Consider the following 22,192-nt stretch of genomic DNA (forward strand, 5'->3'; position numbering starts at 1 on the left):
GTTTTATGATAATCTGTTTTTTAACTATAACAGGGTTTAAAAGAGAACTAGATACATTCATGGAGGTTAAGTCCATTAACGGCTATTAGCCAGGATGGGTAAGGAACGGTGTTCCTAGCCTCTGTTTGTCAGAGGGTAGAGATGGATGGCAGGAGAGAGATCACTTGGTCATTACCTATTAGGTTCACTCCCTCTGGGACACCTGGCATTGGTCACTGTCAGTAGACAGGATACTGGGCTGGATGGACCTTTGGTCTGACCCAGTATGGCCATTCTTATGTTCTTATGCTATATTCTGCAAGGTTTCTGGAATCATTCTGACTACCTTATTTCAGGAAGAAATCTTCTCTGATAATCTGTTTTGCCTTTATTTCTTAATGTCTGATCTGCCTTTCCACATCTCTAAATTTAACATCTTGAAGTGGGCAGCTATTTGTTCTTTTACTGCTAAGGTACAGTACATTGACCATGGGAGAGGGTGCAGTAGCTGAGGATAGAATACCTCTGTAGTGCTTTTGACTGGAAGATCTCAAAGCATTTCTGAAACACAGGTCTACCACTCCAGTACTCTAACAGCTGCACCGTGCTGACCAAAGTGGTGTCATAACATTGTCCATATCTGCCTATGTTGCAGATGGCAGTACCCCTTAATGAATATACAAAATAGATGTTAAAAGTTGTTAATGATAGCAAAATAGTCTTTCTGTTGTATCCTTCCTATAAAGCATCATAAAATGGTTTCCGGAGAGGTGAGAGAAAAGGTTTTAAGGTTAGGTTTACTTACACTTTACCTGTGCCAGAAGAGATCACATCTCCCCATTGTTCTGCGGTCTTCCCTGGTTCCCGATCAGTCTCTGGATTCTCTTCAGACTCTTGGCCATTATCTTTAAAGTCCTGAGCAGGGTAGGTGGTGGCTGTATCAGAGAGAGCCTCTCTGTCCCCATGACCCAGTATGATAGCCGTAAATAACGAGTGTTCTGCACCTGACAATCCTGAAAACATTTCTTGGTGTCCAGAGGTAGTTTTCCAAGAAGGGCACTTGGCTCTGGCAATCTCTACCAGGAATAATGAGGACAAGACAGAATCTAGGCATCTTGAGATGCAAGATGCAAGAATGTGTTTGTTCAGATGTTCCCTCCAATAACAGTGTCTGGAGAATGGTCCTGCTAGGTTTCCCCTTGGAACATACAATGGGGTAACTCTTTTCAAAAAGTACAGTAAGATGAGGTGGCTAGGGAAAGATATGTGTGCCGATATCCACATGCTGTTCTTACTGTATGTGGTACCATGATGCTGTGGTCATTGGTGCAGTATAATTGCCTTAGATAGATTAAAAAGGTAAAGTGAGTCAGAGGTAGGGAGCATCACAATGTAAAAATGACCCCTTTGCCTCCACCAGTGAAGAATGGAGGAAGTAGGAACATAAGAGGCCAAGCATGGAATGAGTAGGCAGATATGAGGGTGGAGTGACAACATGGGAAATTTTTAATTGGTTATTGAATACAAAAGAAGTGAAAGTGACCCTGGGTGAGGCTATTATGATTGGTCTGGCTTTGGTCCCTGGAATCAGAATTTATACTGGCTGCAGCATTTTGGGCCCTCTGTTTAAGAATATCAAAAACATCAATATATTGTTTTTTGTTAAAGGTTTGCTAATATGCTGAGTTTTTGCTAATAAAATGCACCCTTGTATGCACTGATTTGGATAGCAGTTTGGGAACTCTGAAGGTTAAAACTATGGCTCTGCCAATGATATATAGTTTAGAATTATGTATCTTTAATATTTACTTATGGAATTTGTCAATATAGCCTAGCTGACAATGACCAAATATGTTTCTTCCTCATAATGTTGTCCCAAGACTTGTTGCCTTTAAAGTTTGGTACATTATGTGGATACATAATTGGTTAAACAACCACAAACAAAGTGTAACTATTAATGGAGTGATGTCAGCTTGGAAGGAGGTCTCAAGTTTAGTTCCACAGGGATCTATTCTGGGTCTGGTGTTATTTAACATTGTTATTAATGACTTGAATGTAGGAATAGAGAGCATAATGATCAAATTTGCAGATGGCAAAGTTATGCAGGGTTGCAAACACTTTTGGAGGATAGAGGTAAAATTCAAAGGCATCTTGATAAATTGGAGAACTGGGGTATAGACAACAGAATGAAATTCAGCAAAGACAAATGTAAGGTGTTACATTTATGGAATTAAAAACTAAATGAACAGATACAGAATGGGGGATAATTGGCTTGGCAGAAGCACTTCTGGGAAGGATCTGGGAGTTGTGGGGATCACAACTTCAACATGCATCAATAATGTCATACTGTTGCAAAAAAAACAACCACACACACACAAAAAAAATGTAATTTTGGGTGCATTAACAGAGGCATAGCATGCAAGTTATGGGAGGTGATAGTACCACTCTACTCGGTGCTGGTTAGACCTCAGCTGGAGTACTGTGTCCAGTTTTGGTCACTGCTGTATAGAAATGATGTAGAGAAACTGGAAAGGATCCAAAAGTGTGCAACAGAGATGATCAAAGAGATGGAATGCAAGCCATATGAGCAAAGGCTGAAGGAACTGGGTATGTTTAGTTTGGAAAAGAGAAGATTAAGGGCGGACATGATAGCAGTCTTCAAATGCTTGAAAGGCTGCAATAAAAAAGATGGAGAAAAGTTGTTCTCTCATGCCTCAGAGGGCAGAACAAAGGCAATGGATTCAAACTACAGCATAGCAGTTTTAGATTAAATCTCAGGAAGAACTTCCTGACTGTAAGAATAGTAGGACAATGGAACATACTGCCTAGGGAAGTCATGGAAGCTTCTTCATGGGAGGTTTTCAAAAACAGGCTGGATAGCCATCTGTCTTGGATGGTTTAGACACAACAGATCCTACATCTTGGCAGGGGGTTAGACTAGATGGCCCTTGTGGTCCCTTCTAACCCTATGGTTCTATGATTTGATGATTAAATTCCATAGGCCCTATTATCTGTCCCATTTTTGTGCAACTCAATCTTCTAATTAGAATGTCTTTTCCCTGCTAATTCAATCCTCCCAGCAAATAATTGATGTTTTACCTCATATTTCTTCTTTGTGTCATCAATTTAATATGTTCCCTAAACTGGACTGAAAATTACTCTTGTGAAATTTCACTTGTCCCTCTGATCCATACTTTCAGTTCTCTGTGAGGTTCTCTTGATGTCTTGGCACAAGCTCATCCACTTTGCAGCGCTAGTCACCTGTTTTATCCAAGGAATTAGTGTTGTATAACACCGTAACGTAATGCTATAGGCAATCCCAATGCTTCCCATAGTGAGCAGGGACATAATCCCTGGTCCAAACAGTTTGCAAATGAATTAATTTCCAAGAAGACTGTACAAGATAAAAGGGGAGTGGAGAAGAGGGAGCAAGGAAGCAATACCCCAAATAAGGTTGTTAGGTTGAAAGTGATCATTCTGCACATATTGCTGCTCTTGGATAGGGAATGGAAAAGCCGCCTTGCTTGGCTAAATATCCTTGATGCTAGGATAAACTTGCCAAATGTGATTCAAACAGCAAATGTTGAGAGCTTATGGATTTAAAGCTGTGCTAGACAAAGCCCTGAAAAATATACTGTAAGGAGCCTCCTGCACTGGACTAGATGAGACTGAATGGGTCTCTTTCTCTCTAACTTCTGACACCATTGATTCAAGGTGCAAACATGAATAGTTTGCTTTCTGTACGCTAGTCAGCTGAAGTTTATTCCTTCTTTGCTGCCTGCTCTGATTCTTGCTTAACAGTCGCAGTGAATGCAGAGTGTGTCTGAAAGATAAATATTCCATATTATGTTTAAAGCAGGGCTCTCGATTAATCGTGGTTAACTCATGCAATTAACTCAGAAAAATTAATCGTGATTAATCGCACTGTTAAACAGTAGAATACCAATTGAAATGTATTAAATATTTTTTGATTTTTTTCTACATTTTCAAATATATTGATTTCTATTACAACACAGAAAACAAAGTGTACAGTGCTCACTTTATATTTTTTATTACAAATATTTGCACTTTAAAATGCTAAGCAAAAGAAATAGTATTTTTCAGTTCACCTCATACAAGTACTGTGGTGCAATCTCTTTATCATGAAACTGTAACTTACAAATGTAGATATTTTTTGTTATCTAACTGCACTCAAAAACAAAACAATGTAAAACTTCAGCGCCTACAAGTCTACTCAGTCCTACTTCTTGTTCAGCCAATTGCTAAGACAAACACATTTGTTTACATTTACAGGAGATAATGCTGTAAATGGTGGTTGAAGCATGAAGGGACATACGAATCTTTAGCGGATCTGGCATGTAATATCTTGCGATGCTGGCTATAAGAGTGCCATGCAAACACCTGTTCTCACTTTCAGGTGACATTGTAAACAAAAAGCGGGCAGCATTATCTCCTGCAAATTGTAACCAAACTTGTTTGTCTGAGTGATTGGCTGAAGTAGGACTGAGTGGACTTCTAGATTTTACATTGTTTTATTTTTGAATGCAGTTATTTTTTGTACATAATTCTACATTTGTAAGTTCAACTTTCATGATGAAGAGATTGCATTACACTACATGTATTAGGTAAATTGAAAAATACTGTTTCTTTTGTCTTTACAGTGCAAATATTTGTAATAAAAAAATAAAGTGAGCACTGTACACTTTGTATTCTGTGTTGTAATTGAAATCAATACGTTTGAAAATATAGAAAATGTCCAAAAATATTTAAATAAATGATATTCTGTTATTCTTTAACAGCGCAATTAATCACTATTAATTTTGTTCATCACTTGACAGCCCTAGTTTAATTTCCCCTTTACATCCTCATGGCTCTTATTGCTTTCCTCAACTCCCCACAAGGACTCCTCTTGTAGTAGCACTAGAGTCAAGAAGCCATCCTGGTAGTGAGTCATCTTATTCTTTTCCCTATTGGCTTCTGGTACCACTAACATTTTTAGATGACAAGAGAATCCTTCTGTCTCTCTCTTGACCCTAAAAACATATTCACTCTTTAGAACCCCAGAATTACAGAAAACATATTTAAAGTGGGAGACATTAAAGAAACATGGCTACAACAATATTGCATACAACAATGAAAGTTTCAAAGTAAAGTATTGAGCTTCCCCTGACTTGAGGGCTGAATTTGGATCAGTTGTTTTCCTCTTACTTCCCAGAGACTTTTTACTGATGATAAAATCAGATCAGCAGCTGCAGATCCGGTAGATGGTACTTTCCCTTTTAAATCTGTAGAGAACCAGCACCCCCATGTTTTGGCAGACATACTCTGCTGATGGTGACCTATTTTGAATGAGATAAATCTCAGGATCTGCACATTTGTGAGCCTTATGGATCCCATGACATGTATTGCAAGAGCAGGGATTTAATGCTGGGTCATATTCCAATCTGGGTAATTAAACTCTGTCTTCCTAAATTCCCTTTCAGTATGAATAGAGATGACATCCTTCACTTTCTGTCCTGAACAGTTGTGAATGTTTCCATGTTTCCAGCAGCCCAGAAGAACAGACCCCCTATTAGACACACAACACGGTTCAAAATCCTCTGAAACCTCATTTAGAAACGGTCATTGGGATTCATATTTATGATCAGCAGGCAGAGACATCTGATTTGGTTTGTGGTGATGGATTAATAAAGTGGTACTTACATTGTGCGTAAACCACTGAATTTCCTTTGCATGTCACAAAGACAGATATAACAAACTCCTTTTGTGGTCTGGCTTATAGCCACTGCATATCTCATTTTATTTGTTTTGCCTTCCTAAAATAGCCTTCCTTCCAGAGAGGTTATTTATTATCACCTGTTTCCAGTGAAGAATCAATTTAGTTAAATCCGGCATGCTACTGGAGAACTCACCTGTGCCAAGTGGAGCAATTACTTCCTATATCTTACTTACAACACTCCTGTTAATACATCACAGAATTATATTTGTCTTTTTCATTACTCCATCACATTCTTGGACCATGTTCAATTTGTGATCCACTATAATTCCCAGATCCTTTGCTGCAGTACTACTGTCTAACCAGTTATTCCCCATTTTGTAGATGTGCATTTGATTTTTCCTTCTTCAGTGTAATACTTTGTACTTGTCTGTACTGAATTTCATCTTGTTGATTTCAAATGGATTCTCTCGTTTGTCATGGTCATTTTGATTACTGACCTCTAAAGTGCTTGCAACCCCTCCCAGCCTGGTATCATCCGCAAATTTTATAAGCATACTCTCTACTCCATTATTCAAGTCATTAATGAAAATGTTGACTAGTATCAGTCCTACCGGACCTAAGATAGACCCCTGTAAGACCCCACTAGATATGGCCTCCAGTTTGACAGCAGACCATAGATAACGACTCTTTAACCGGTTGAAAGACTGTACTTATGCACTCACCTTATAGTAATTTCATCTAGACCACATTTCCCTAGTTTCTTCATGCACTAGTTTTCACATGCACCCTTTCATGTGCATGTTCGTCCTCCAAATGGCTGAAGGGGAGAAAGACTAATCAACACAAATGATTAGTGATATGGAACAGCTTCCATATGAGGAGAGATTAATAAAACTGGGACTTTTCAGCTTGAAAAGAGACAACTAAGGGGAGATATGATTGAGGTCTATAAAATCAGGACTGGTGTGGAGAAAGTAAATAAGGAAGTATTATTTACTCCTTCTCATAACACAAGAACTAGGGGTCACCAAATGAAATTTATAGGCAGTAGGTTTAAAACAAACAAAAGGAAGTACTTCTTCACACAATGCACAGTCAACCTTTGGAACCCTTTGCCAGAGGATGTTGTGAAGGCCAAAACTATAATGGAATTCAAAAAAGAACTAGATAAGTTAATGGAAGATAGGTCCATCAATGGCTATTAGCCAGGATAAACAGGGATGCTAACCCATTCTGTGAAGTGTCCCTAGCCTCTGTTTGCCAGAAGCTGGGAATGGGCAACAGAGGATGGATCATTTAACGATTACCTGTTCTGTTCATTCCCTCTGAAGCACCTGGCATTGGCCGCTGTTGGAAGACAGGATACTGGGCTAGATGAACCATTGGTCTGATCCAGGATGACCATTCTTATGTTTTTATGATCCTAGAATAGATAGCACAATCATTACATGTAATGTAGTTGCCCTGAAATATGTATCTCAAATTGTAGCAGTGCCAGTTAATGTGTCAGAGTAGTTGATGGAGCCAAATTTAGAATGCGATTTCCAGTAGTAAAGGTAACTAGTGCAAAATGACCTAACCAGTTTAAAAAGATACGCTGACTTTAATAAATAATTAACAAGCAGCACACTGGTAGTGTCATAAACCTAACAGCAATGCTCCGAGTGACTATCCTTACCAATTAGCCTAGTAAAAACATTGATGCTGGGCATATTGTTTGCTACAGACTACTAGTTACTTTCGCTTATTTTACCTCTAACCGTTTGCCCAAATTAATTAAATGATAGTTTATTGTAAACAATGATAATTTTATTATGCCAAATTAGCTTTCCACTTTCTCATTACTTAATCATTTCTTACAATCAAATACCACAGGTTTAATTTTCATGCAGTTGGATGTGCTTTACTGTGTTTTATAACTCATTAAATCTCCATGTGTCTAGGGTTTTGCTGAGTTTGCCGTACAGTGCATGTTGATGCTCAGTTTCCAGTAACACATGTTGTTTATATTCATGGCTCGTGTTGCCATTGTGATGGTGATAGGGTTTGTGTTTCTTCCCTTGCAAGATCTGTGTTGTGGTTGGGATGCAAATGTTTTGAAATAGAACATAATTTTTCTTGACGTTAGTAATACTGGTGATTTGCTTTAGCATTTCACAAAAAGAACAGGAGTACTTGTGGCACTTTAGAGACTAACACATTTATTTGAGCATAAGCTTTCGTGGGCTACAGCTCACTTCTTCGGATGCACAGAATGGAACACACAGACAGAAGATATTTATACATACAGAGAACATGAAAAGGTGGATGATAGCTGATCTCAATTGATTGGACTCTTACAGTTGGTATGCGTACTTCCACCTTTTCATGTTCTCTGTATGTATAAATATCTCCTGTCTGTGTGTTCCATTCTATGCATCCGAAGAAGTGAGCTGTAGCCTACGAAAGCTTATGCTCAAATAAATTTGTTAGTCTCTAAGGTGCCACAAGTACTCCTGTTCTTTTTGCGGATACAGACCAACACGGCTGCTACTCTGAAATTTAGCATTTCAAATATTCTTGCATTTAAAAAGAAGCATGGCCATGTTAAACCCATCCTCTGATAACTCCGCTGGCTTCTAAGGGCTAGTCTACACTTACCTGCTGGGTCGACGCGGTGAGTTCGACTTCTCAGAGTTCGAACTATCGCGTCTAATCTAGACGCGATAGTTCGAACTCCCCGCGCGCTCCGGTCGACTCCGGTATTCCACCACTGCAAACGGCAGTGGCGGAGTCGACCTTGGAGCCGCGGACTTCGATCCCGCGGCGTCTGGACGGGTAAGTAGTTCGAACTAGGGTACTTCGAGTTCAGCTACGCTATTCACGTAGCTGAACTTGCGTACCCTAGTTCGACCCCCGCCCTTAGTGTAGACCTGCCCTAAGTCATATAAGGCCTCCAACCTGTGGGAGGGCAGGTAGGTGTGTGTTTAGATTTTTTTTTAAACATGCATAGAGTTGCTCCAGCCCCCCTCATTGACCTCACTTCTTTCTATTCCTCTCTTCATTGCTTTGGTTTCCAGCTGGATTCTCTGCCTCATGTCTCAGGCTCTTGATCCAAGAGCCTTCTCCTCTATGATGCCTGCCATCTGGAAGAGCCCTCCTATGTTTTCTGACTCATTGACTCTCTCTTTGTGTTGAAATCTGAGCTCAAAATGTGTCTTCTCTCTTACCTGTGTCCCTTAATCATTCTCTCTCTATGTGTAGTTGTACTCCTGCTGTTGCTCTGTGATTTAACCCTGGAAAGCATCTGAGGATGGTGTCAGTATATAAGATATAAATTACAGTACCAGCCAGATCTTGCAGCCCATGACATTACTGGGAGTTTTGTCAAGGATTTTAATGGGAGTAGGAGCTGAAGTTAAGTTGTGTTGTGTTATAGGATAAAGGAAAATATACTCTGGAAAAAAGATAATGAATTTTAAGTAATAAAACACTGGGTAGTGCTCCTTGTGGGTCATCGAGTTAAGACTAAGTTGAGACCAACTGTCTTTAGCCATATAAAAAAATGCAATAACTTCTCTTCTCCCCTGTATTCCCCCAGAAATAAGCAATTTACCATCTCTTATAGTTAGGTAAAAATAAGGGGAAAAGTGAAGCCCTGGTCAATGTAGACCCCACTATGAGATTAGCATGAGGTCAGTGATGATGCAGAAACTACCTCCAGAACATTAAAGCCATTTCTGCATTTTAATTACCTATTTAGATTATATTTTTTACACAGCAATTGCCTTCCAGATGTGCTAACAGTCTCCGCTCCCAGTGAAGTCAGCTGGGCCTGTGGCAGCTGATCATCAATGAAATTCAGGCCATAAATTAATTGTGGTCAATTACTACCATTCCTCTCCACTCAGCCTTCACTAATGGCATCAATGGCATTTTTAAACCAATAAGTTCTTCATCCCCTTGAGATTTATAGCTAAAACCCTCATTTTGTTTAGCCTTTATCATCAACATCTCTATTCCTCCCAAAAATTCAATGCTGGTTGACCCTTGGTCTGTGAAGGGGCGTGACTGCAGTGTCTTGCACTCATTGATGTGTAAGCATAGTTCACTTTCACCTGTTGGAAAATGCCTCATCTGATGCATCCTGCAAAATAATTGGCTTGACTTTTGCTTTCCAATAGAGATGCCAGCTGCCATCCTCCTTGAACAAAACATCTTTATTTTCTAAGGGCAGCCTGAAATAAAACGGCACGAAATAAATGGCACCAGCCAAAGAAAGGCGAGGAAGTGGGCAAGTGGGGTGGAATTAAGGCACGAAGGCTCCTTTTTTCCCTCAGAATATCTTGGCATAATTACAGTAATTCCTCTTTCAATTCTATGTCCCACAAATCTGATCAGCCATTTGGGGGGAATTTCTGGTAGATTTTGTTCTAAAGAGACTCTGACTCTGCCTGCGGGGTGATATTGTGTGGCCTGTGTTGTGTAGGAGGGGGAGGGCAGACTAGATAATGATAATAGTCCTAAATTGTGGCCTATAAATCTATTCCACCCCAAGAACGGTTCAAAGAATATTGCAGTTTCAAAGTCAAGCACACAAACTTTAATGCCAGAACGAAGGCTGCCCATTCAGCTTCAGTTCATCCTTCTTGTGTGTTTGCATTATCATGCAGCCTTTACCGATGTAATCACTTGCCATTTTTTCACAGGACCCTGTTTCATTCAGTACACTGGAAGGGTGGTGCTCTGGGGATGAATCAGGGGTCTAGAGCAGTGGTCCCCAAATTTTGCAGCATGCTCCCCTTAGGGGACGCAGAGGAATGTTCAGGGGGGCATACGGCGGGGCTGGGGCCAGCCCCCGTGGTGGTGGTGGGGGGGGTGCTGCACTTCCAGCCTGGCTCCCAGACCGACTCTGCCCCCAGCTTTGCTCCTCTCCCAACCCTTGTTCAGCCCCAAGTCCTGCTCTGCCTCCAGGCCCAGCTCTGCCGTCACGCCCTCTCTGCCCCCAGACCAGCTCCCAGACGGGCTCTGCCCTCATTCCCTCTCTGCCTCCAAACTAGCTCCGCTCTGTGCTGGAGCTACTCCCCCATCCCTAGTTCCACCCCCAGCTCTGCCTTCAGCCCAAGCTCCACTGCTGAGGAAGCCTTGGCTGTGCAGTAGTGGAGGGGGAAGATGCAGACAGATCCCATTACTGGTAAGAGGGGGCACAACTGAAAAAGTGTGAGCACCATTGGTTTAGAATGAAGGAGGTTGTTGGCTGTAGAAACCTGCTTCATTTGTTGCAGAAGTTGGAAGGTGTCCAGTGCTTGACTTTATCAGCCAGAACATGCAGAAGAAAAATGCTGCTTTTAACCATCTTAATTTAAATGAAACAAAAGCAAAAACAGTTTCCTTACCTTGTTTGGGGTCTCTGCTGCTGTCTGATTGCCTACTTCTGGTTCCAAATGAGGTGTGTGGTTACAAACTGGTGTTTGTAACTGTGAGGTTCTAATGTTGCACTGTAGAACAGCTGTCCAAAATTCAGGCAGAGGGCCAGATGTGGAATCCTAAAATAGGGCCCTTTGCTGCTCTCTCCCTGTGTAACTTCAAGATGAGGACAAAGCTGACAAAATGGCATCTTTAATTCATCAGAGTTCAAACAAAAAGCAATTTTTGCTCATTTAGCAAAGGTTACAAGTTAAGGCAATGTTGATAGGCATTTAGCTTCAATTGGAAAAGACATAAATTTGTGTGCAAATCAGCTATGAAGCCCTCTGAAAATTACTCCATTTCACCAGTGAAAAGATTACCAGGATTAGCTTTTGTGGAGTGTCCATTACCTACCTGACATGATGGCGAGGGGGACCATTAGTTATTATCCTGTGCATATTAGCATTAGCACTGACCCTAATTTCAGAATCATTAGAGTAATCTCTGTGTGTGAGAGACAGCCACTATACTGCCCAAGCGGTGACGCGACGTGAAGCATCATGCACAGTGTCTCCAGAAATACCTAGAAGAGAACAGTGAGCAGTACTACTAGCTGTGCTTTGGGTGTAATGTCATTTATGTAATGTGCACAGGCCCACACAATGGGATCTGAGCAAGATGAAGGACTTCACTGTTTTCCCCATAGTGAAATTTTACCAGTTTTCCTCCCATCCCAGTCAAGGGAAACCACATATTATATTGAATACAGGGCCATTTAAATGCTTTTGTGTCTTGTCCCAGTGCCTAACAGAGTATTCCTGTCTTGAAAAGTAAGTAACAGTGTGAAAGTAGTTTTCATGTAGATCTTGAGCCCACAAAAAGATTAGGTTTTTTACCAGCATAAGAATCAGACCTTTTCCAATTTTTATAATGAGCCAGTTCTAATAATAAAATGCTCATGGTCCAAAAGTACAACACAAGATTAAAATGTACAAGGTCTTCAGGGGAGATCCGTGGTTGCTTAGGAAGCTATAAATGCTTCTCAATAGACTTTTGGTTTATTTTAATTGTATTCCTTTGTTTTAGCTTGTTTGCAAATGATATGAAAGCTTGATTTATTATATGTTTCCATTAGCATTTTTTTAAAATCCCAAACCACATTTTGATTCAGGCATGTTTGGCACCCTGTTTTCTCTCTTCCCTATTGTGTTTGAGCTTCAACATCTGCCCGACCAAAATTATTTCATGCAGTATAATCAGATATTAGAGTTGAAATATGGAAGAGAAGTGAGAAAACAGGGTGAAAATGTGCCTGAATCAAAATGTGCTTCAGCATTTTCAAAATACTCATGAAATTTTTTTTGCCACTTTTGCACTACTTCATGTCCTAGGATGTTATGGGAAGAGATCCCTGAAAAGGTGCCCACTGCAGTTTGGCTAGAGCAGCAGCTCTTGGGGAGTAACAAATCAGAGATCTCTTATAGCAAATAATGAGCTGGGTGTAATGTGGCATCTCACACTCCTTTGTGAGGCACCTCACTGGCCTAAACAGCATGTCTAATATTTAGACTCAACTGGATCAAATCTTGGAGGCATAACTCATCTTTTTTCCAAGGTAGAATCATTTAGTTTCATGTCTGTTTGTGTGGTGCAGTTTAGCAGTCTTTCGGATGAAATCTTAACAGTCTGAGTCTTATGTGCTCTATTTGGATGTTAAAGATCCTGAGACACTTCTTATAACAGAAGTGGTTTGCCCCAGAGTCTTTGGCAAGAATGTCCTCCCCTCCCTCCTTGCTTTGCGGCAGCATTCTACGCTGCCAGGTTGCTTCCCCTACATCCTCAGTGGTGACTGCGTATCGGGGTACTGTATGTGAATAGTTTTGTATAGTGCTTTGGGAACCATTCAGAATGGAAGATGCTGTGTAAAAGTGAAATATTATTTATATACGTTTTTCAGAAATCAGACCAAAAAACTAGAGGTGAGAAAAGGAAGCTAATAAGGCTGGGCTATAAGAAAACTGCAGACTTCCCTCGCTGGTGCATAAAAAACAGAGAAGCATTCCATGGCTCTGGAACCGTGTGTTCTAGTGGGTTAGAACAGGGAATCAGGACTCTTGGGTCCTGCTCTTCACTGTGCAACTTAGCATCTATTAAGCACTTTAAGGTCCCTGGCTACAATGTATGAGCAGAGTACTGTTGTTATTATTGCAGTAGTAAAGGATCTGGGGTGTAGGCAAGAAAACCAGACCATTCAAGCCGTGTGAGAGGTGGGACAAGGAAATTAGATTTAGACATTACAGGAAAAACCTCAATTTCTTATGGGGGGCAGGAAAGTAGACAAATGAGTGCGGCTTTTCTGAGTGGAGCCTGCAGAAATGGGACAAGGAGGGACATTACCAAGAGTGTGCTCTGTTAGACAGTTGAGGAAAAGGATCGATATCAACCATGAATTAAGCCATTTGAATGATTCCCAGCCTGTGTGTTCTTCTTGGGAAATTAACTAGCAGATTAGAACTTAGGCAACGAGGCAATAATTTAATGGCACTTGTGTCTGTATCTTTCTTTTTTTTCCCATAGCATCCTCTTTGCAGACATTGAGGGGTTCACCAGCCTGGCCTCCCAGTGTACAGCTCAGGAGCTGGTCATGACGCTGAATGAGCTCTTTGCCAGATTTGATAAGCTTGCAGCTGTAAGTTTTTTCTATTATAATTCTGATTTTGGTTCCTGTTACACGATTGACATACTGCACCGGTTCACTAGGTTTCTAACATTCACTGCCCTAAAAGGCAAGTTATTGCAAGCATGAAATGAAGTTTCATACTTCTCCCTCTCTTTCTTTTTTCTTTGTAGGAAAATCACTGTTTACGTATAAAAATCTTGGGCGATTGCTATTACTGCGTGTCTGGATTACCAGAAGCAAGAGCTGACCATGCACACTGCTGTGTTGAAATGGGAATGGACATGATAGAAGCTATCTCGTAAGTACCGATTCCCCAGGGAGAGAAATGTATTTCATCTCTTAATGCACGAGGTAGCTAGCTAGCTCATTGAGCTAAAGGCCAGCAGAGAGCCAGGTACATTTGGGACCAGCACAGGCACACAAATGGACCTTACAGTAGAAAGACGGAAGCCTAATTCCATTAGAACCAGATGGGGCATCTAAAATGTTCCCCCTCCCCCCTACAGGGATAGGTCAACCTAGGCATGGAAGGTGTCAGTCCCAAAAGAGAACTTTTCAGCAAGGTAGAGGCATGTGAAAAGAGGATTTCTAATGTAAATCTGTCTGTAACCTTTGTAGACCCCTGGTCATTCTGCAGTAGCTTTCCCCTTTGCTTCTTAAAGGGAAAAATTCTGCCTACTAACCTGATTTGGAAAAGGCCCAATAGGCTGCAGATGTAATGGGTAGGGGGAGGAAAGGCTAGGACAGGATGTTGGTGAAGCTACATGAGGACAATATGATATAGGCCTGTGCACCAAAAGGGCTCCAGCTGCACCAGCTTAGAGGGTGGTTAGGATCAGGGCACTGAAGGATGCTGCTGGTGCCACAACCATGGACGCCCCTGTAGCAGCTGCAGTGTGTGTATTTTGGATGGAGAAAGAGGATCGTATCCTCCTCACAACTGCCACAGATCACCCCTTCATCCACCCCGTGCCAAGTCATCTTCCTGAAGATGGGCACAAGACCAGAAGATTTGTTTATCGGTGGGTGGACAGCTTCTTTCAGACTAATTACTTAGCAGCAAACAGTTGGGTTTGGCTGTTTATTCACAGATAAGCAGCCTGGTGCTTCATTGCCTTGTCCCTTTTCAGTCATTTACACTGCACTGAGCGAGTGTATAAAGCCAGTGGGTCAGAACGGTAGCGTTCAACACCCACTTTGCCATCCCTGTGCACAGTCAAAAGTAACTCCACATGGGGCAAGGCCCAGCAATGATAAAATCTGTTTTACAATGTTCAAGAGATCTTTGTAACTGTTAATAAATCTGAAATATTTTCTCTGTATTCCTCAGGGTAGGTGGAGGTTGGGGGAGGCAGGGGGAGTGAGAACAGAAAATCACTTATTCCAGATTTAGCAAAGAATAAGATTGTTAAATGCCTTTCATCCCATACAAAGTGGGAGGCAAGCTTTAAAGGTAGAGGAGGAGTTATTTGTAAACCCTAGGGTACTAGCAGCCCAATGCATTTTTTTCAAGGCAAGGTGGGTTGCAGTTCAGTAAATAAGCCTAGACTCTTCAGGCTTCATAAGGTATGTCTACCCTGCAATTAAACACCTGCACCTGGCCTGTGTCAGCTGACTCAGGCTCGTGGGGCTCAGACAGGGTTATAAAATTTCAGTGTGGACACCCGGCACCGGGTCCCAGAATCTAGGCTCCAGCCCCAGCCATCTACACTGCAGTTTTGTAGCCCCACATCCCAGCTGACGTGGGCCAGCTGCGGGTGTTTAACTGCAGAGTCCGCATACCCTAAGTGTTACTCAGCTGAGCGGGGAGGGTGGTTTACAAAGCAACCTGTCAAGGGCTGTAGATTCTTTCAAGCCACCCACAGTACAAAGCGAGACCTTTGCTGTTAAATGTAATAGACTGAGTGCTTTCTTGGTAGTACAAGTTGTTGGAAATCATTCCTTTTAGCATTTAATAAGATGCTGCCTAACCTGCCATTTCTTTGTACTCCACATCAATTCCATGGGATTCTTTACTACAGCCATTGAAAGCAGGTTATTCGGCAACTCCTTTTATACAGATCTCAAAGGTGAACAGTGCAAGAAGCAGCATGTCCAAATAAGTGAAAGTACAGATATAATAGCCCAGGTGTGCATTGTGTATGAGACGAGGAATAGTTGTTGCATACTAGTCTTAGAAAGAGGTCTCTTAGATGGAAATGCTGCTTTTTAAACCACATACTTGTGATCTAAAAAATGAGACAAAGGTGTGGGTGTTTGTTTATGTCCTTGAAAAAATCCCAATAATAAGGATGTACTGTACCCAGCACAATAAATACGTACCTTGAGACTTGATCAAGATAAAGTGGAAATTCAATCCAATTTACTGAACTGAAGGAGATGAGAACTGCAGAGCCTTTACATTTCTGTTTTAAATAATTTAATGCTAGAGGAGCTGATCCTGAAAAGGACTGAACACATGTTGGCTCCCAATGAAATCAGTGGGATTTGTGGACACTCACCACATCACAGAATTGGACCTATATTGAGTAGTTCCAGCTCTGAGCAGATCAATTAACATGGGCATAATTGGTTACAAATACGTGTTCTCAAAGCTAGATAGTGCAGTGCACAGAGGACATGTAAGTACAGTGATGAGTAAGTGGAAAGATAGGCTTCTATTTATGTATATATATTTAAGAAAACAAGAGGAAGAAATAAACAGCCTGTGTTATCAGTTCACTTGGGAGCAATGAGACAAGGTTCAGTGATAACCCCCTGGTAAGTCAAAGTATCAGCAGTTGCCATTAGAAACATGTCAAGTGTTAGATTGTGAGGTCTTTGGGAGAGGGACCATATCTACCTCTGTGTTTGTATGGCACTTAGAACAAGGAGGTCTCAATCCTGATCAGGCTTTGCAGTTGAAAATAGCACTTTTATAAAATCATCTGATTCCTTCTTAAAGAAAAGAAAAGAATAAGGAACAAATGAAACTGAATTTGGGGCAATTTATTTTATTGACCGGTGTATTCAATCACTGCTCGGTTTGTTGCCAGACCTGAGGCTGTGGAGCCCCATATCAGGTGATGAGGGCAGAATGCACTAGATCCTTGGAGAATCAATATCTCCCTTTCCATGCAGGCTCCGCCCCCAGATTAGGTTGTCTTTGCAGGAACAGAACAGGGCTATGGTTAGGACTGACCGCAGTTAGTAGGATTTGCCTTGTGCACAACAAGAACCTGCATTTACTGAAAGTACAGGATCTGGCTCATAGAATCAGCTGCTCAGATTGTTCTGCGTGCCCTGCCCCCCTCTCAACCCCATAGACAACCAAGGAACTGTCAGGTGAGTTTCTCTGTGAAACATGGGTATTCTGGTAATGATGTGATCATCAGCAACTATAAGCCACATTTGGCATTAATGAGGCCATCAGACCCTTCGTAGGGCCCCCCCTACCAGAATTCCCAAATAAAATTTCCATGTGAAGAGCTCTTCAAGTAAATTTTTGCCCTAAAAAGGAAAAACCCACCAAGTATGACAGTAATCATTTTGGGAGCAAACAGAGGATCCAAGAGCTCATTAAAATCAGAGTCTGAGTGTTTGTAGCTGCCCACTTGGAGTGAGAGCAGAAGATGTGGTTCTGTGGCTTGCGATTGCTGTAGCTTAAAGCTCAGTTCAAGGTTTCCAACTGTAGTGGGTATTTCACACACAGATCAGGTTTCATCCATGGAACACTTGATGCCTGGTGCCATACAGACAAATTACGAGCTCAAAATCATTTCCTTTTTCTCTTTGCAACATGCTATTACTTTTAATGATGTTCAGAGAGCTGGGAGGTTATGTCCAGTTTTGGTATGGAAATCAAAGACTAAGACTTAGTGCTTTCACCCTCCCAAAGAATTTTTCCATGAGCTCTGAACTTGTGACCAAGTTGAGAGAACAAGGACTTATTCCAAGGACACCCCTGTCTAATTAGTACTTTGCTTGGCTAGCCAGATTATCAAAGTGCAGTACAGCCTGTCTGTTTTCTGTAGCCAAAGTACTATGAATGAGCAGCCCTTTTGTGTGTGTTTTGAATAATTTCTAGGGAATTGTGGATTTTGCACTCTTGGAGCCAAGTTATGTCAGTGGATACAGGCACATAATTCCCAGAGACATCCTTCTCTTTCTGCATCTCTTTTCAGATTGGTCCGGGAGGTGACAGGAGTCAACGTGAACATGAGGGTTGGGATCCACAGTGGGAGAGTTCACTGTGGAGTCTTGGGCCTCAGAAAGTGGCAGTTTGATGTGTGGTCAAATGATGTCACGCTAGCCAATCACATGGAAGCCGGAGGTAAAGCAGGGTAAGTTGTTGCTTCAGCAAAGCTGTTATGAGTCAATCCACATGACAGTTTTGCTTTTGACCTGCAGGAGGGTCTTGGTTAGTTTGTCATAGCATGAGTGAGGTGCAGAATTTTGAATTTGGGCACTCACTGGCTAGTTTATTTCCTCTCAACCCTACACTTCTGTCCACAATAGGTCTGCAGTCACCCACGGTGGACATGCCTTATATGCAAAGAATGGAATTCATCCTCTTTGTAATTCCAATGAAATTGATGAAGTGACACCTGGGATTAAAGTCTCTGTGTGATCCCTATCACAGTGGGTCGCAGTTAGAGAGAGATGTAACCATATGCTAATAAATGTTTGCTGAAGATATCATCTGGTTATCAGAAGGAAATGTTCCTGCTTTGGAACACCCTTCCATAAGAGATCCAAATAAATGTACATTTCACTACCTTAAGGACCAGTGGAAGACCAACTCCCTGACATAGCTTCCCCATGAGATTATTATTCTGCAGGTATTTCTACATTTCCTCTCCCCTAGGAGGGAGAGTAGAAAACATAGATAATCTATTTGATCGTATACCTCTGTAAGGCACATGGGTACTACGGTGATTCATATGGTATAGTAAGCTAGATGCAGCAGAGTATACATGGCATATGACTTTGTAGACCCATGTCTCGGTCATTTGTGTGAAATGTGTTTTGTTTGTTGAGCAAGCGTGTCTACTGTGTGTTAGAGCAAGCATATCGAATGAATGAATGAATGAATGGCTGCCTCACATCCACCGGGATGCTTATTAATGGATGCAAAACTTGGATAATGTGTTTTAACCTAATTCTATGGAAAAATATCAATGGGCCTGATTTTACTCCCTTTGAAAGGTGAGACAAAACTCCCAGGGGATATCAACTGCAGCAGGATTGGACCTTGAAATGAGCTATTTATTCTAGTGCACAGAATCTGTCACCGGCAGGAATTGGCTTACTAGATATGTGATTATTAGAGCTGCTTAATGAACTCCACAATTTGCCTTTTGTCTCATTCAAGGCGAATCCACATTACCAAAGCAACCTTGAATTATCTGAATGGAGACTACGAGGTGGAGCTGGGTTTTGGAGGAGAACGCAATGCTTACCTCAAGGAGCACAGTATAGAGACCTTCCTGATTGTACGCTGCAGTCAAAAACGGGTAAGAGCAAACAGACTAATGTATGTTTTAGGTGCTTTTGGCTGGTGGCCACTCCTAACACCTCAAAGCAGCCTGAAAGCCAGGCTTTCCTGGCCAGTAGAGGATTCCCTCTATGCCAATAAGTCCTCTAGTTCCAGAGGCCCAGTGTAACAACTTCTAGGATACCTTCCCTCCTGGTCCCCAGCGTGTGTGTGTGTGTGTGTGTCTGTCTGTCTGGGGGGAGGCAGGGTATGGCTACCTTTGCACTTCTTCTCACCCCATTCCTGCCCCAAGCACAATTCGTCTGTACAAAAGAATCTGGCCTTAGTCCTTTTTTTAACCACTTGGGAGATTATTTTGTAACTGAGTTTTATGCTGGTGGAAGCTGGCAAATTATTAGCCTTAGAAAAGCAAAGTTCTCCATCATACCCGAGGCCAAGTACAGCTTCAGCTGCAGCCGTGGAAGCTTTCCCCGCCTGCCCACTAGCATGCCTCAAACATGAGCTAGAGGGGCCCCTTGAGTTAGTGACAGTGCTTCACTCCATGGTACATCCTTCCTCAGTATATCTGCTGGTTCTGCCAGCCAGGTTATCAGTCAAGGTGTGCTGGGATGGTGGATGCCTGTCCCTGTGGAACGGGACTGAGAGTACCAATTCATTTCCCATAGATCACTTGAACAAGTAGCACAAAGTAACAGCTTTCAGTCACTATTGACTTGAGCTGGACATTATGAGCTGGAGGCTACAGTCACTGGTTCCACTGTGTATGTCTTCCAACAAAATGTGGGCTGTGTTGCAACTAGTCTCTATAACAGGTGTGTGTCCAGATTATGACCAATTTTAAGGCCAGAGAGGACTGCCTTGATCATCTAATTTCACCAGCTGCATAACACAGACCATGATATTTCACCCAGCATTTCGTTCATCAAGCTCCAAGCACCAGTGGAGACTATGTATGCTGTCCGAAGTTCTTACCAGCTTGTAGTGATGGGCCTGGATCAAAACCCAGTTTTTGAATTACCCTGAATCTGAGACTAATCAAAACTCTACTGTAGATTTGAAACCCCCTGAGCATCTGAAAAATTATGAACTGGATCCAAATGTTTATTTTGCAGCTGTCTCCAGGTCCATAATGGGACAAAGCAAAACACTATTTCAGAACATCCCCAAACTTTGGATCATCTATTCTAACTCACAGAGGAAAGACTGTCTTGTGTTAAAGCACAGGACTATTAGTCAGGACATCTGGGTTCTGTTCCCAGGTCTGCCTTAGTCTTGCTGTCTTACCTTGAAGAAATCACTTGACCTATTTGTGCCTTAGTTTCCCCTTCTGTAAAATAGGAATGTTGATAAACATGGGCATTATGAGGTTAAATGCATTGCTGGTGACATGCTTCAATAACATGGTGAATGACCACTGTGCCTATACAAAATTAGCTTGAGATCATCACTTGCAGTTACATTCTCTCAGGAAGGGAAGCAAGCCTTAAATCTTCTAAATGCAAAAAAAGGAAGAAAATCCATTATTATCCTTTAAGGAGAGAAGCTAATGTTTTGATATCTATCTACCCAATCTTCAGAAGATAATTATAGTTTTCAGGGCAAGATCGTTATGTCCCACACATCGTGGCCTGTCAGTTGGCAGCTCAAGCCACTTGAGATATTTACACTCTACCCTCTTTGCTGCTGCAAAACACAATTTTGGTGAGGGCCCATGTCCAGGGGAGTGAGGGTGTATTGTTTTGTTACATCAGGAGAACACACTAAGTATCTGGTATGTTCCTGGGAAGATCTATAGATCTTTGTTGGGACAAGTGGAATGTTAGTACTTCAAAGTATGTTACAACATTCTGCTGCCTCACGGTGGCTGCAGCGGAGACGGCAATAGAATTTTCAGAATGAGTAATCCAAAGCATTCTCCACGTTTGCCTCGTTTTTCGGCAAAGACTGTCTTGTAGTGGAGTGGGACTCAAAAGTTCTGGGTTCAGTTACCGGTTCTCCAGCAGACTTCCTGTGTGACTCTCTGCCTCAGTCCCCTGAGGGTTTGATACTTCATTTCTTCCACCCTTTTCCTGCCTTGTCTATTGGACTATAAGCTCTCGTACTATGTGTTGGTGGTACAGAACATTGCACAATCGGGCCCTGGTCTTAGTTGGGACCTCCTGGCTCTAACGTAATACTAATAGTACTCTGCACCTCAGGGTCCCAAAGCACTTAATATTAAGACTTGCAATATCCATGTGGCTTAGGAAGTTACTATACTTAAACTGAGCACAAAGACGTGACTGACCTAAAGGTCACAAAGACTAGTGTCAGAGTCCAAGAGAAGCGAGGTGTCGTGAGTTCTAGGCCTTACAATTCCAGCTACCTCACTCTTATAGTTCACTTGTTTGTAATTGAAGCCCTGAGCTTGCATCTCATTGAATCTCTGCCCAAATTTAAATACCAATTTTAATAGAATAAAAAGTTAGCAGACGTGAAAAGCATTTTCCCTTTCCCCACCCCCACCTTGCTTAATATTTTGCTAGAAGTAAAGATGGACAAGGTACCAGTGTTTTACCTTTGCTTCCATTCCCTCTATTTTTAGCTACTTTCTTGTGTATGATTTATTTAGTGAGGTTTTTACTGGAGTCCGTTCCAATAACCTCCATAAAATGTTCGTCTAACTTAGTAATGGGTTCCTGTGAGTCGTGTCTGGGTTCCTGTTAGTCACACACTGTATATGGAGTTCTCATAACAAAGCTGAGTATGTATCGCGTTGTGGCCCAGAGTACCAATGTATTTCATATAGGCTAAAGATGTAAATCTTCTGTTTTTCCACCTAAATCAGGAGCAGCAGATGCAGTGGCAGGGCAAATTCCCTCACCCTCCACTGCTCCACAAATGTACCTCATCTCCAATCTTTAGGCTCCTTCCAGGGGTGAGAGAGTAGGTCTGTTTAAATCCTTGGCCT

At 41.8% G+C, this 22,192-nt stretch overlaps 1 protein-coding gene across 4 annotated transcripts in view; it reads left to right on the forward strand.

The window, feature by feature from the left end:
* The window catches only part of ADCY5 (adenylate cyclase 5), a 307,748-nt gene that overhangs the window by 210,163 nt on the left and 75,393 nt on the right, over positions 1 to 22,192 (forward strand). For all 4 annotated transcript variants that reach the window (XM_039495153.1, XM_039495150.1, XM_039495149.1 and 1 more), the window contains exons 4-7: positions 13,664 to 13,775; positions 13,937 to 14,064; positions 17,930 to 18,088; positions 19,120 to 19,261. In XM_039495153.1, the coding sequence (XP_039351087.1) occupies positions 13,664 to 13,775; positions 13,937 to 14,064; positions 17,930 to 18,088; positions 19,120 to 19,261 (541 nt within the window). The remainder of the gene's footprint in view (positions 1 to 13,663; positions 13,776 to 13,936; positions 14,065 to 17,929; positions 18,089 to 19,119; positions 19,262 to 22,192) is intronic.

Source organism: Mauremys reevesii, linkage group 11 (assembly GCF_016161935.1).
Source record: "Mauremys reevesii isolate NIE-2019 linkage group 11, ASM1616193v1, whole genome shotgun sequence".
NCBI lineage: Eukaryota > Metazoa > Chordata > Testudines > Geoemydidae > Mauremys > Mauremys reevesii.